The 16472-nt window shown below is 45.0% G+C and overlaps 1 protein-coding gene across 2 annotated transcripts; it reads right to left on the reverse strand.

The window, feature by feature from the left end:
* Positions 1 to 223: 223 nt before the first annotated feature.
* On the reverse strand, positions 224 to 15146 carry GREM1 (gremlin 1, DAN family BMP antagonist). Of its 2 annotated transcripts, none has more exons than XM_081508184.1 (2): positions 14978 to 15146; positions 224 to 4207 (listed from the first exon to the last, which is right to left on the reverse strand). In XM_081508184.1, exons 1-2 carry the CDS (start codon positions 15142 to 15144, stop codon positions 3652 to 3654), a joined length of 723 nt encoding a protein of 240 aa, XP_081364310.1. In that variant the 5' UTR covers positions 15145 to 15146; the 3' UTR covers positions 224 to 3651. The 2 variants fall into 2 exon arrangements, with proteins under 2 accessions (XP_081364310.1, XP_081364311.1); XM_081508185.1 differs by lacking the exon at positions 14978 to 15146 and having other exon boundaries at positions 224 to 3969; positions 4180 to 4206.
* Between the last annotated feature and the right edge of the window lie 1326 nt (positions 15147 to 16472).

The following is a 16472-nucleotide window of genomic DNA, read 5'->3' on the forward strand; positions in this document are numbered from 1 at the left end:
GTTGGTACTTTCTACTGCTCACCAGCTTTCCCCTGCCTCTAACTGCCATTGCCTGAGGTGTACTCCTGAAATCAAGTGAGATCTGGAAAGTCTGAATGGAGGAAATAAATTCCTTTTCAGATCACAAGAGATCTCATGATCTATTTTCTACCCCACTTCCCATGACAAGTGAATCCCTGCCCCAGCTCTATCTTGTGAACACTACCAGTGAAACACACACACAAACAGAGAAGAGGTTCAATTTATTGGTTGCTTTTTGGGAAAGGTTATATAGAACATTATTGAGGTGAAGTTAAATTCTAGTTACAGATTCATAAAACTTTGCTTTCGACCAAATTAGCTTTTATGAGACTACCAAATCCCCCCTTATCCTCATAGACAGCAAAGGACCTTGATCACAGTCTTCATAATTCTCTGTTTTTCAAATGATTAAAGCAGACATAATACATAATGCAGTTGATATTAAATATATTGAGAATGACAAATCAGTAGAACTACTTTCACTCTTTAGCATTAACTTGTCATTTATAAATGTTCTGTACATACATTTTTTATTTTAGATTTTCTCCATAAAAGGACTTGTGGACAATTCATTATTATTTGCTATTAGTATATGCACATTTAATTCTTACAAAATAACATTTAAGATCTCTCTTAGGATGCCTCAGAAATGTTAACCTTTAAGGAACATTCAATTATAAAAATAAAAGCTCAGGTCTTGACTCTATAAGCATGTTCAGATGTGTCAAGATTTTATTGTTTCCCTCTGACCTGATAAAAACCTCCAACAACATACAATGTGCCAGCTTCTTCTTTGTTCAACTCAGAGGAAGTCATATAAAGGAGAAAAAAAAAATGCTTGAAATCACAGTGACCAAAGGATTTGAGTTAATAATTACATTAAATAACCATAACTTTTTGTTTAACTATTCACATTCCACACAGTGGAAATTATCCTTTCCTTCAGATTATTCACTTACATTTTTAACTTTGCAAAACTACAATAACAAAAAACAACTTACAGACACAGGATGTGTGTTTTTCTCTTTTAATGCCAAGCACAACGTGTACATCATAAAATTCATATTTGATGTTTGGCATTATTTTAATAGGAAAGATCTAGATCACAAATATCTTGCCATAAAAAATTCTACTATAGTAATGAAAAAAACATATCATTACATCATCAGTGACTCCAATACAATATTAACAGATATGGCACTTTCAATAAATGTTGGAAGATGTGTGGGACTTGGGCTCGTCTTAATATAGGCACAAAAAGAAAAGCAGACATCCCCTTCTTTGGGTACTGCTGTGCTTTTAGGGCAGTTATGTTGCTTATTATCCCAGTGAAGTTCATTTTGAGCAAATTCTCTTCACTTAAGCCAAATCCGACTTATATGCAAACCTGTGGTACAAGCTACTAAAAGAAGATTCCTGCTGCCAACTTAAGTCATCTCTTTTTAACAAAATTGCAAGCTTGTGGCAGTTAAAACAGCAAGAGATTTGGTGTCTGCTGGTTCTGAATGTCATTTTTCCTCTCTAGTGTGGTTGTATATTTTCAGCTCCTTCTCCTTTCTTTTCTTCTCTCCCACCCTCAAAATTCTAGCTTAGTATTTGCATGCTTAATTAAATCCATTCTGTGCTTTATTGTTGGAGGATGTGGACGATAGAAGGATTTAGGGCAGGGGCTACAGTGTATGTGAAATGCATAGACTACATGTTAGCACAAATTCTCCTAGTGTAGAATCATCAGTAGTGAGTTTCAACGTTTTAAAATTAGACTCAATATTTTGGGTGTTCAAGATGACTTTCTGCTTCAGAATATGGTTCCTATTTAGTTGTTAGTGGGGAGAGCACTGGACCAAAACAAAAATAAAATAAAAGCAGCCTCTTTAGTTGCAATGATTCTTTGAACGCTAGAGCCTTCATGGGCAACCTAAATGCAAGTCCATGGTATTTGTTTCCCATGTTACACATGACTTGGCTGGTGAGATTGAGAAGATGCAAGGCAAAAAGAGTATGGGGGTGGGGTGGTTTACATATAAAACCTCAGGCTTGAAGAAAGCAGGTTGGCCAAATTCAAAATGCAGGAAGGTTTCCCCACCCTGCACTCTGGCCATTAGATAAATCCTAAATAGGCACTGCAAATAACCCAAGTTCAATCAGAGAACAGCAACTACCGGTAGGTTCCGAGCAGCTATAATGTTACATTATAATGTCCTACAGCAGTAGGACAGCTAATGCACGCAAATGCTCTGATTTCTTGACTGGGGTTTCCCTTAGACCCTCAGAGGGTGAAGGAAGAAGCGAAGGTCATACTCCTTACATCTCCTCCCTGCCTTTTAACTACTCCTTAGCCAGAAGCAATTGCCTTCCTTGCCTTACTCTGCTCTGCTTTCCAGCTCAATCTCCTAACAATGTCTAAAAGAGACCCCGAAGGAGCGGAAAGGAGCAGGTCCTAAACTCTTTTATCTCAGCCGGGTCCTTCTCTGTCAGGTACACTCAGCAGAGACAGCATCTTTATCCCACAGGGTTGTGGTTCTCAGAAGCAACACACAGAAACAATGAACTGGGGAAAAGGTGATGATAACCCAGCCAAAAGGACAGATAAGACCTTCTGCTTATGAGGTTTTTGTCTTTTTCCTATTCCTTTGTAGGAGTTTCTGAATTACATCTTTTGTCCATCTGAGGGGCAAAGCAGGAGGGGCTGCTTTGGTTTCACTCACTTGGTTCTGAAAATAGGAGTGGTCAATATTTATGTTTTAAGTTTGGTATTGAGTTACAGCTAATTTCAACAGTCACAGTGACTGCCAAAGTTAATGATTTTTTGGCAATTCTATTTCTCTTCTTTAAACATCAGGGGAAAATTTGCTAAAGCATGGGTCTCACTGTGTTTGGGGCTTGGCCTTTCCACACTCTTGAATATCTCCCGCCTGAATTTTGCTGGACCAACTGGTCCTCACCTGCAGTCTCTCCCTTCTCTCAACCCTCTATCCTTCTTGCCCTTGCACCATCAGCTCCCCCCAGAGTCTGAAAGGTCTTCCCCAAATAGGAAACATTTGCATCTATGGTCAAGCAAGTTGCTTTAGAACCCTTGACAGGGAAGGTGCTGGACAGAAATACTCACTGAGATCCCAAGAGGGGATGGACTGTGAGACGGAAGAGGAAGGAAGGAAGCAAGCACAGGGTAAAACATCTTTTTCAAGGCCAAGGCAGCACAAAACAGTTCTCATGCCCTCAGAGAAGCCTCTCTATTAATATTCATTTGGAAGGGAGGATCTGGTCCCCAGGAGGGCACATGGAAGACCGAGGCAGACCCAGACCACAGCCTGCCCACCACCCACCCTCCCACAGTGCCTGGGGTAGTAGCTTGGGTTTTCTGTGTCATCCTGCAAGGAAGCAGATACATTTATGTACTAGGAAGTGCCCTCTAGCAGAGACTGTGTTTCCTCTGGTGTCTGCAAACACCCACAGGCACCCACGAACACTCCTGCACACAAACTATGCACTAGCAGGCTCCTGGGAGGAGGCAGCTGGTGGTCCTTCTTGCCTCTAGGTTTAAGCCAAAGTAAGAAGCAGGTTGATTGAGGTCTGTTTCTGGGCCCGCCTGGGGCCTGCATCCCAAGGACAGGCTGGGTGTGCCTGGCTTTAATCCAAATCGATGGATATGCAACGACACTGCTTGACACGCGTGACCCTCTTCTTCTTGGTGGGTGGCTGGAGTTCAGGACAGTTGAGCGTGACCATCATGGTAGTGAATTTCTTGGGCTTGCAAAAGGAGCAGGACTGAAAGGAGCCCTCCTCCTTCCGGATGTGCCTGGGGATGTAGAAGGAGTTGCACTGGCCGTAGCAGAAGCGGTTGATGATGGTGCGGCTGTTGCAGCCCTCCTCATGGATGGTCTGCTTCAGCGGCTGGGTTTTGCACCAGTCTCGCTTCAGGTATTTGCGCTCGGTCACATGCAGGGCCTCCTGGCTGGACTCCAGCACCTCCTCTCCGGGCATGGCAGTGCCCCGCCCCTGGCCCCGCCCCCGGTTCCTGGAGCCAGGCTGCTGGGGAGACTGAGTCTGCTCGGAGTCATTGTGCTGGGCCTTGTCTGGTGGGGGGATAGCCCCTTGGGACCCCTTCTTTTTCCCCTCAGCAGCTGGCAACAGGGTCCCCAAGAGGAGAAGCAGGGCTCCCACAGTGTAGGCTGTGCGGCTCATGCTAAAGAGAGGAGACAGAGGAGGCATGAAAAACAGAAAAGTTAATTAACAAAAGCATTAATAAAACAGCCAATATTTATCAGGCACTTGGTAAACACTTGATGTAAGTGATTTCTTTTGCTTTCACAATATCTCCATGAATTAGGTACTGCTATTCTCGTTACCCTCTGAGCCATGAAGCCATGTATTAGCTCATCCAGAGTTATACAGCAAATAAGCCAAGATATGGACTCAACTGGAACTTCCAAGGTGGCTGAGTGGTAAAGAACCTGCCTGCCAATGCAGAAGACTCAGGAGACACAGGTTCAATCCTTGGGTAGGGGAAGATCCCCTACAGCAGGAAATGGCAATCCACTCCAGTGTTCTTGCCTGAAAATCCCATGAACAGAGTCCGTGTGTGTTCACTCACTCAGTCATGTTGGACTGTTTGTGGCTCTTCTGTTCATGGGATTCTCCAGGCAAAAATACTGGAGTGGGTTGCCATGTCCTCCTATAGGAGATCTTCCTGACTCAGGAATGGAACCTGAATCTCCTGAGTCTCCTGCACTGCAAGCAGATTCTAAACCACTGAGCCACCAGGGAAGCCCACCTGTGAACCATACAAAAAGGCAAAAAGATGTGACACCAAAATATGATCCCCCGCAACCTGCCCAGGTCAGAAGGTGTCCAATATGCTACTGGGGAAGAGCAGAGGGCAATTACTAATAGCTTCAGAAAGAATGAAGTGGCTGGGCCAAAGCAGAAATGACGCTCAGTTGTGGATGTGTCTGGTGGTGAAAGTAAACTCCGATGCTGTAAAGAACAATATTACATAGGAACCTGGAATGTTAGGTCCACAAATCAGGTAAATTGGACATGGTCAGGCAGGAGATGGCAAGATTGAACATCAACATCTTAGGGATCTGTGAACTAAAATGGACCGGAATGGGCGACTTTAATTCAGATGACCATTATATCTACTACTGTGGGCAAGAATCCCTTAGAAGAAATGGAGTAGCCTTCGTAGTCAACAAAAGAATCTGAAAGGCAGTACTTGGGTGCAACCTCAAAAATGACAGAATGATCTTGGTGCATTTCCAAGGCAAACCATTCAACATCGTAGTAATCCAGGTCTATGCCCCAACCACTGGTGCTGAAGAAGCTGAAGCTGACCAGTTCTGTGAAGACTGACAACACCTTCTGGAGCTAACACCAAAAAAAGAAAAAATAGTGTCCTTTTCATCATAGGGGATTGGAATGCAAAAGTAAAGTCAAGAGGTACCTGGAATAATAGGCAAGTTTGGCCTTGGAGTACAAAATGAAGCAGGGCAAAGGCTAACAGAGATTTGTCAAGAAAACATGCTGGTCATGCCAAATACCCTTTTCCAACAACCCAAGAGACAGCTGTACACATGGACATCACCAAATGGTCAATAATGAAATCAGATTGATTACGTTCTTTGCAGCTGAAGATGGAGAAACTCTATCCAGTCAGCAAGAATAAGACTGTGAGCTGACTGTGGCTCAGATCATGAGCATCTCTTTGAAAAATTCAGGCTTAAACTGAAGAAAGTAGGGGAAACCACTATATCATTCAAGTATGACCTAAATCAAATCCCTATGATTATACAGTGGAGGTGATCAATAGAGTTAAGGTATTAGATCTGGTAGAGTGCCTGAAGAACTACAGTTGGAGGTTCAAAACATTGTACAAGAGGCAGGGACCAAAACCATCCCAAAGAAAAAGAAATGCAAGGAGGCAAAATGGTTGTCTAAGGAAGCTTTACAAATAGCTGAGAAAAGCAGAGACATGAAAGGCAAGGGTAAAGGGAAAGATATACCCAAATGAATGCAAAGTTACAGAGAATAACAAGGGAAGATTTTTTTAAAAAGTGGGGCGGCAGGGGGCTTAAGTGAAAAATGCAAAGAAATAGAGGAAAACAATAGAATGGGAAAGATTAGAAATCTCTTCAAGATATAAAGGGAACATTTCATGCAAGGATGGGCATGATAAAGGACAGAAATGGTAAGGACCTCCCAGAAGCAGAAGAGATTAAGAACAGGTGACATGAATACACAGAAGAACTGCAGAGAAAATGACCAGGATAACCATGATGGTGTGGTCACTCACCTAGAGCTGGACATCCTGAAGTGTAAAGTAAGCGAATGGGGGTGATGGAATTCCAGTTGAGCTATTTAAAATTCTAAAAGTTGATGCTGTTAAAGTGCTGCACTCAAAAAAAGTTGCTCAGTTGTGAGTCATGTCAGATTCTTTGTGACCCCATGGGCTGAATTCTCCAGGCAAGAATACTGGAGTGGATAGTCATTCCCTTCTCCAGGGGATCTTACTGACCCAGAAATCGAACCCAGGTCTCCTGCATTGCAGGCATATTTTTTATTGTCTGAGCCATCAGGGAAGTCCCCAATATGTCAGCAAGTTTGGAAAACTCAGCAGTGGCCACAGGACTGGGAAAGGTCAGTTTTCATTCCAATCCCAAAGAAGGTCATTGCCAAAGAATGTTCAGACTACTGCACAATTGTGTGTGTTTCACATACTAGCAAGGTCACTCTGCTCAAAATCCTTCAAGCTAGGCTTCAGCAGTACATGAACCAAGACCTTCCAGATGTACAACCAGGATTTAGAAAAGGAAGAGAAACCAGAGATCAAACTGCCAACATTCGTTGGATCATAGAGAAAGCAAGAGAATTCCAGAAAAGCATCTAGTTCTGGTTCATTGACTATGCTAAAGCCTTTGACAGTTTGGATCACAACAAACTGAAAAATTCTTAAAGAGATGGAAGTATCAGACCACCTTACCTGTCTCTTGAGAAACCTGTATGTGGGTCAAGAAGCAACAGTTAGCACTGGACATGGAACAACTGACTGGTTATAAATTGGGAAAGGAGGAGGACAAGGCTGTGTATTGTCCCTCTGCTTATTTATCTATATGCAGAGTACATCATGCAAAATGCTGGGCTAGATGAATCACAAGCTGGAATCAAGACTGCCAGGATGTGCAGATGTGCAGATGATACTACTCTAATGGCAGAAAGTGAAGAGGAACTAAAGAATCTCTTGATGAGGGTGAAAGAAGAGAGTGAAAAAGCTGGCTTGAAATTCAGCATTAAAAAAATAAAGATCATGGCATCCAGTCCCATCACTTCATGGCAAATAGTAGGTGAAAAAGTAGAAGCACGGACAGATTTTTCTCTTCTTGGGCTCCCAAATCACTGTGGATGGTGACTACAGCCATGAAATTAAAAGATGCTTGTTTCTTAGAAGAAAAGCTATGACAAACCTAGACAGCATATTAAAAAGCAAAGACATCACTTTGATGACAAAGGTCCATATAGTCAAAGCTATGGTTTTTTCCAGTGGTCATGTATGGATATGAGAGTTGGACCATAAAGAAGGCAGAGCACAGAACTGCTGCTTTCGAATTGTGGTGCTGGAGAAGATTCTTGAGAATCCCTTGGACTGCAAGGAGATCAAACCAGTCAACCCTAAGGGAAATCAACCCTGAATATTCATTGGAAGGACTGATGCTGAAGCTGATGCTCTAATCCTTTGACCACTTTGATGTGAAGAGCTGACTCTTTGGAAAAGACCCTGATGCTGGGAAAGTTTGAAGGCAAAAGGAGAAGGGGCTGGCAGAGGATGAGATGGTTAGACCGCATCACCGACTCAATGGACATGAATCTGAGCAAACTCCGGGAGACAGCGAAGGACAACAAAGCCTGGTGTGCTGCAATCCATGGGGTTGCAAAGAGTCGGACACAACTTAGTAACTGAACAACAACAAATACCATGATACACTTCCAAATGATGAAACATGTCCTTCACATATATGTGTGTATGTGCATGGATGTGTATATGAAATTTACAAGGTAGAAAATGGGCACAAGAAAACAGGTGTGTGCAAATATTTACATAGATAAGTGCCAGAGATATGTTGAGTAAGTTTATGATAGTGAATTATTATGACTGGGTCTGGAGTTAGATATGGGTCAGCAGGAACAATGGCATATGAACAATGGCAAAAAAAAATTAAAATAAGAGAAGAGGAGGCTATAGGAAAACTGACCAAAAAGAAAAAAAAAAGGAAAGCAAAGATGGAGAGAGAGAAAAATGAATGGAATGAGGAATGTAAATCAGAGAAAGAAGACTATTTTAAAGCAGTATATTCAGGGAAGGTGGGGCAGACAGAGAAGGAAGAACAGGAGAAGTATATATTTCAAAAGGAGGGTGCAAGAGAGAAGAATCAGAGTATTAAGATTCTCCTGGGACAGTGCTTCTCAAACCTGATTTTGCAGACAATCACCCGGGGATATTGTTAAAATGCAGATTGTCATTCAGTAGGTCTGCCTTTCTAACAAGCTTGGAACAGCAAGGTCTGTGGTACCCGCATCTATGGGGCATGGAAGGCGCTGTGAAAATGTGAAAGGATTTTCTTTTCAATGAGTGCAGTTTCAAATTCACAGCCTCCCTTCTCAGGCTAGAACAGCGAGACTGATGGATCCTGAGGCTTCCCCTGTCTTGCACTGCCATTGTGGTCCTGAACCCAAGGACACAGCAGTGAAGCATCCATTTGCCTGCTGCCTTCTGACCACCAGTGTGACACATGATAACCACTAAGTGCAATTGAATAGTAACCTCATCATGCCCCCCTAGGAACAATACAGGCTGGAATTAGTAGCTGGAGCAGTTACCTTTCAAAGACAAAGGCAGGGTAGAATCTATATCCTCTAAGGGGCAAGCCCTGTAGTAAAGACCATGCAACCCTAAGGATAATGTCAAATTAAGACAATTAAATATGAAAATCAAGATATTCTTAAATGGCACCATCTTTTAAACATTAACCTAATACTTTTGGGCAAGTTCAAGTTTGGAGCTGATAATGTGACTTAGTTCCTGCTTTGACTGCAGACTCCCTGGCTTTTGTCAGTTTATGTTACAACATCCCTGTTCTTTAAACAGAGCCTTTTTGGCCTCAACAACAACAAAAAATTAATTTCCTTGTTTTGTCTTTAAAAAAAAAAATAGCTCATGAGGACAACCCAGTTATAAAACAGTCTGATTTTCTCCAGAGACCAGGATAACTTGAGCCGTGACAATTCCAGTCTCCCGAGCAAATAAAGCGTGAATTTGGGAAGCTTTCAAAGTCTCTGTTCTTCACTCAATTCCAGGCCAGGATCTAAACTAAAATTCAGTCTCTGCCCATTTCCAAGAGGAGCACATAAGACAGCCTTAGGCCTCCACCCACCATCTTCCCCATCACTCCTAAAAGGGACCTCCAGAAAAACTGAAGCCTCCAGAGCAAGACTGCAGAGCCAGCATCACAGAGGCCAATCTGAGACTTGACCAGGAATGTATGATGACCTCACAGGACAGGTTCGAGTCATGGGGCTAAGCGGCCAGCCCTACCCACAAACATCTATCCAAAAAATGCAGTTTTCTTTCTCTTCACCTCTTAGGACCTTCTTTATATTCATCTTTTCCTATCTGGCATTTTTCCATCTGTCATTAAATAGAACCAAGTTTGAGAGTTCTAAGGGCTTATTCATTACCTCCTCTTCCATTCCTGGCAGAGTAGGCTCTCTTCTATTCAATGATGATTGTCATGGACCACACTGACCAGCAAAACTTCTGCTCTTTGCATTTAAAATGCATTCCCACAAGCTGATGAGCAGAGCCAACTTTTGATTTCTGTCTCCTAGCCTTGGGAGCTTCTTAATACTTCTCTTCCTTTTTCTAGGAAAACTCCAAATACCCACTACTTTTTACCAGGTCCCCGGAGAACACCGTGGGGTTTATTTTCCCATTGAAGCCATTGGATTCACTTGGGCAGAAACCAAGAGTAAAGCAGTAAATTCAAAATCAGTTAACTGTGGTTTTCTGTTTTAATTTGGACCAACTTCCTGTTCCTATGGGAGTGTGCAAACCCCATAAGAAAAAGGGGTCTAGAGGGACAGATTGTTTTTAAGAAAAGTAAATTTTTTCTCAAAATAAGATTTATTACGTGTGAAAAAATATTATGAAATGGCTACACAGAAATTTAAAGCTTACTCTTAAATATCTTCAGCTTTTGAGTTCTTAAATCTTATAACTAGTTATTTGGAGAGAAGAAAAAAACAACTTTATGAATCTCAGTCAACAGAGACCTCAACTTCTTAGAGCAATGAGAACTCTGCATATCCCACATGAGTAAGGTGGGGGCTGGGGGGATGAAAACTATACTTAGTGGTAGTACCAGGGCTCTGTCAAGTCATCATGGTCAATCACTCAACCTCCCCCCACACCAAAAGATCTTGATTATGCATTGAAGGAAATAGGACTGATGTGTTCTTGAAATTCCAATTGTATTGTCACTAAATAATTTGCAGCCTATAAATATCTAGACATGAGGGAAATCAAGAAAATGTAAATTTCTTGCAGATAAATTCTTCACCTTGACATCTAGCAGAGTGTCCCATTATAAAAAAAAATAAAAGCAAAGGCCAACCCAGATTTAGGTCTTAATGGATTATCACCCATGTTCAACCATGAGCTGAAAACATTTCTGGTAACTTGCATTCTGAAATGACCCACTCACCTTATTAAATTAAAGCTGTAGCTCATGGATCCAGAGTGCATCAGACACCTACAAAGATCTCCCTTTTTTCTCCTTTGCAGATAATATTCTTCTTTCCAAAGGCTGCCTTAGCTTCCCCTCAAAGCATTTCTGCTTCACCAAGTCATGTGATTATATTTTCATGGTGAGTTTTCTCTGCAACTGTTTCCCACCAGCAAGACCCACCCACCCCTACCTTTTTCCCCCTTTACCACTGTCCTGCCCTCTAACCCACTTGTCCCAGAGGACATAGATACTCTCAAAGTATGTCTTCTCTTCCTGATGCTTTCCTTCAGGTTACCCTGAGTGATCAAAAGCAAACATCTGCCCAAAGATAACCCATATCAGCCACCTTTGTCCTGTGCAGGTCATGGTGATTTATTCTAACCTTCTCCAGGCCATAAGAATACAATCATCTAATTCCTGGGAATGAGGAATAAAAGTGTTATGTGTAACCTGTTTCTAATATCCTCAATGTCTTTGGGAAAGTTTAGGCCAGCTCCTTTCAGCACTCTTCTCGCCGTATTTCTCATTTTAGCTAACCAACCTGCTTGTAATCAGTTAAATGGAGTGCTGAGTGGGATTAACAGTGAGGAGACAATGATCAGCAAGCCAGATGTCTGTGGCTGAATGTCTGATCAATGTTTTAGAAAGCTCTTCAACAGGCATGACAGCAAATTACTCACCAGCATTAAAAAAATGAAAAAGATGGAAATGACAGCAAAGGCTCTACGTGCAGGCCTGATTATAGAAGACCCTATTTCTTTTTCTCAGAACTAAATCTTTAAGGGCATTTTTAATTGGCTCTTTAATTTTTAGAAAGATAGTCACATTTTAGAAATTGAGCAGTGATGTTCTTAAGAATCTACTGGGTTGATTTTCTGTTTTCAGACAATTTGTACCAAAATGGTTGGCAAACTAGTAGAAGATAAATCTCTCCTGTATGTACTGCAAGCACACTAACTGCATCTTTTCTATGTTGAAGACCACTCAGGCTAAGTCAGGCTGGAGCCCAACATCATAGAGGGCATAGAGAAGCATCTCAGGGGCTCTCCAGGCTCTTGGAAGATTCTTTTTTGGTGAAGTTAATGATAGTATACAATTTTTGTGGTCAACAGGAAACAAGTTGGAAAGTAATGAATGTTAAATGTTTACTAAGTGGCACAATTGAGAGACAGCCAAATCACAGGTTCTATGTTGTAGTAAAATGTGTGTGTTGATCTCTGTGTGAGCAGGACTTGGGCTTTAATTTCAGAACCATCTTATGGAACACCTTGAGGTCCTAAAATGTTACTGCCTCTCCAAATGCCATCAGTCATAATAAGAGCTACCTATATTTTTAAACCCTATGTGAGGCAATACACTCAATTCTGACAGAACTTTATAATTGATTTTTCACAACAAAATAGGAGGTAGATAATTTCGTTTTCCTTTTACCGACCAGGGGATCTAGACTCTGAAAAGTTAGGAGTTTGTCCAAGGTCACACAGCCCCTCGTGGGGAAGTTGGGGTTTCAGTCCCATTCTTCTGAGCCCCCAAACACATGGCCTTAAGCACTATTCTATGGACACACAGCACAGTATTTAATAAGGGACACATGGACTTGTTTCTAGTGCAATCAAATTTGACGAACATTGTAACTCAAATAATTCTCTGTTTTGTTCATATGTGAAGAAAAAAAACCTTTCTGATCCCAGGAAATACTATTGTACTTCCCATTTCTAAGAGCATATGTTAAAACTAAAGACAATTCCTTTTGGATGCAAGACGTAGGCTGATAACACTGGCCTGATCTGTGCTTTTCAGTTGGATGCTAAGTCACCTCCTCTACCTCTCCCACTCCTTTTACATAGAAGGTTTAGGTTTTCCGTCTGTCCTTCACTTTGTTCTGCACTGCTTTGCTGCTGACAAGCATTTCTTGGGAGAGGGGTTTGTGGCATAAAATTTCTTGGCGTTATATCACTTTTAATAATTAAACCTTAAGGGCTTCAGTATAAAGAAAAGGCAGGCAGCTTTCATTCAGAGATGTGGGAATGTAATAGGTTTCTACTCTCCCCTGTGTGGCCATTCACCTAAAACTAGGTTAGCCAACTTGAATTTCCCATAGATCGTGCATGGGTTAGCAAAACATTTCACTCAAAATGAACTTTTAAGAAAATAGGAAACCTGTGAAATTACAAAGTTTACAAAACACTTTAATTCCTACAATGACCTGGGGGTTAGATACACACAGGCACTACAGCACTACAACCAGCAACCAAGTTCTAGAGAGCCCTTAAATCATTAAATCATACTAACAATTTGCAGAGTGCAATGTATCCAGTGATGGTTACTGGATCACCTACTGTTGTAAGCTGGAGTGTACCAGGGAGGAGAGGAAAATCTGTGGTTTTCTGAAAATACTTCCTTCTCTCCTTGCTTTGAAAAGTCCACCCTTTCAAGTCCCCCTCTTTCAAAAAAAGAAAAAAGAAAAAGACGTGGGGTCTGAAAAGCCATGGGGTGAAAGAAGACTCCTTGCCCTGGGATGGGGGTTATCTTAAACTCTTCTCCGCTATTTATTTATCTTGTGTGTACAGTCAGAGAAAGCCACTACTCTGGGGTCCCTGGGGCAGTTTAAATCCCTGGTGACCCACTTAACACAATAGATTATTTTAATCAACTCGTGTCCTGGCACCATCCCGAAGAGGAACGTAAACAGACGCGCTCACCGCTTGGATCTGCTCTTTGCAGCCGGAGATCCAATTTCCTACCGATGGTCGCCTCTGTCCTTGTACCATTTAAGAAGAGACTTTTAACCCCTAATTTCGAGGCTGTATTTCTGTCTAAAAGAGCCGGGGATTCAGAGACGGAAGGGGAGGAGAAGGCAACAGCCACCAGATTCTACCCGGGAGCCCCTTCGGGCCAGCTCTGGGCGCGCTGGCAGGGCTTCACTGGAGAGACTCCTGTCTGCCCCCTGCTTCGCCCGGGGTACCTTATCAGCGCCCCGCTCTGGGAAAAGCCTGGCTGGGGCGCCCCCCAAGGCGGTGCTGGGATCCGAAGACAATGCAAGTCAGAACGGTGGCGCGTCTGTTTTTCCCAAGCCAGAAATCTACAAATAACTCCAACTGGCAAGGTGACGGCCCCCGACACCCCACCGCCCCCCGACCCTGCTCCCTGAGCTGCAGAGCGGTCAGCAAAGTGGCGGGTGAAGACGAGGGATGACCGGGCTTCCAAGCCGGGGACCAGCCTCCCGCTGCCAGTCCTGGGTCGTCCGCGCAGCGAGACGCTGCAGGGTCCTCTCGGACACAAATTATTAGGGCGGTACTCGCGGAATTAGGACCCAATGGATTGTCACTGCCCAGCGCCCGGACGTCCGCCGTTCAGTCGAGACGCGCATGGGGCAGGAAGAATCTAGAAGAGGAAATGCAGCACCCAAGAGTGCGCAGCCCGCAAGTACTTGTGTGTGGTATATGCGGTGTGAGCACCATGGGCTCGCGGGCCTCGGCGTCCTGGACGGCTCACCGTACCTCACCCGTCCGGTTACCTCACCCTCGGGTTTCCGCCGCGGCTGAACTCCGCAGCTCCGCCGTTGCACAAGTCTCCATCTCACCTTGAGGATAGGCAAATGGATACATAGCTCATTCTCAGGATCTTCCACCCCACGGCAGGGTCAGTCACAGACCTCGGACGGGCGCGCCCTGAAGTCCCCAGACCCAGAGTCCCGCCTCAAACATAGGGGACCCTCTCGTTGCAACTTGCCCCGTCGTCTGTGGTCGAGCTGAAGGTTCCTGCTGCTCCCCACTACTCTCCGGCGCTCATTCTCCTTCTGCTCCTGCGCTCTGTACGCAAAGTCTCCGCGCCCTCACCCAGCGGGCACGCCTGGCAGGCACGGCTGCCACGCACACTAGCAGAGTATTAGCGGAGCTCCAGGAGGTGGCAATGGGACGCGAGGTTCTTGCTCTTAGCATCCTCTTTCCCAGTCATGCCCTGCACACTGCACAAGGTGAGGTCAAAGCAGCCAAGACCTTGGCCACGAAGGACCCCTTGATGGTTCTTTAGGGTTCACCCAGGGAACGCGGGGCCTCGGCCTGCGCGCAGTAAGGGCTGTCGCGCACCGAGCGGGACGCAGGAGTCGTTTGCCGACCCCTACACACACATACACACACACACACACATACACACGCCTGCGTCTCCGCGCTCACCTGTCAATGCGGCGGGCCTTCGGGGCCTGCGCTCTCGACGCGTGGCGCGGTGTGCGGCCGCGGCCAGAGCCGCCCGGGCTCGGCGTGGGCTCAGCGGGACAGAGAGTACCGCTCTTGCAGCACACTGGGTCGCCCGGTCCGCGGAGGGCGCACCGAGTGAGGGGCATCGCGCCGTCTCCCGTTTAAATGCCGGCGGCGGAGCGCGGCGCCCGGGGCCGCGCCTCTTCATTGGCCAGGCGCCGCCGCCGCCGCGGGACCCGCTATCCGCCCCCTTTCCCGGTACTGCCCCCGCCCCCCGCACCCCTCCTACCTCCCCGCGGGGTCCCCTCTCTCTGCCGGCCTCGCCTCTTTGTCTGCTCCCCCCGCCCGGACCGGCTGGGAGAGGTCACCCCAGGGAACTGCGCCTGGAATGCACAGCAAATCACATTTTCCGCTCCCGTTGGAGGGGGAAGCGCGGGAGGAAATCCCCCCGGCTCTCGGCCCTTCATTCCTCCTCCGCCCCAGGCCTGGGCTTTTCCTCTCGTCGGCCCCGCGACGCGCTCGTTCGCGGAGACTGAACAGGGAAGAGCAAGATCTCCGTGGGATCGCGACAGATTAGGCGATTCTTTTCCGGTGGAGGCAGCGGGACTGCCGGGAGCTCCGGTTGAGCGGTCGCCGCGGCTCTGGTGCGGCTCCGCCCGAGGCCCCCAACTTCGAGGGCGCTGACCCCGGCGCCCCCGTTAACCTCGGCGGGCTCGCTGGCCGCCAGCAGGAGCCTGTCGCCAACATGACACCCTTCTTTCCTAGCCCGCCACGAGCGCTTTCAGCTCAGATGCCGGCGGCCTCGGCTGTGAGTGTACAGAGGGAGTAACGGGGGACAGAATAACCGAAAAAGACCCTAAAAATCTAAAATGCAAAGTCAGGTTTCCATGCAGGTTACTTTTAAAAGGGAGAGAACAGTCGCTAGGAGAGAAGAGGTGTTCCGTAGCAAATTGAAGATGAATAAATCAAGAAAATAAAACGTCAGACGAGGAAATAACTCTCCAGAAATGGAAGACAAAAACCTACGTGTGTGAAAAACCGATGTCACATTCTGTATTCACTACTGAGAACCCGATGAAGAGTGGCGAACATATCAAGAGCAGAAATATTTTTTGAAAGATGAGCGAACGCTTTCATTTGTTCTCTTAGCTTGGAAATCGGTTCCTCAAAGAGGCCGTAAACTTTTGTGTGTCGACGTTAGAAGCCCGTGCAAAAATCGACCCGGCTGCAAGGTTTGCAGACCGGCTCCATCAGCGAGGTCAGAGAATGACTTTGAAAAACATTTGTCACAGAAGGAAATTTGAAGGTGTTTGTACTGACTACAGCAAAATAAACAAAACAATGAAACTCATCAAAAGGTACTTGTGAAACATTCGTGATTTAAGTACTTAGCTTAAGAAAACAAAACAAACCCCCAAACAGCTTGGATTTTTTTTCTCTCTAGGCAGTCATTAGGGGGAGAGGGCGAGAAGTA

Source organism: Giraffa tippelskirchi, chromosome 7 (genome assembly GCF_054371585.1).
Source record: "Giraffa tippelskirchi isolate mGirTip1 chromosome 7, T2T-mGirTip1v1.2.pri, whole genome shotgun sequence".
Classification (NCBI taxonomy): Eukaryota; Metazoa; Chordata; class Mammalia; order Artiodactyla; family Giraffidae; genus Giraffa; species Giraffa tippelskirchi.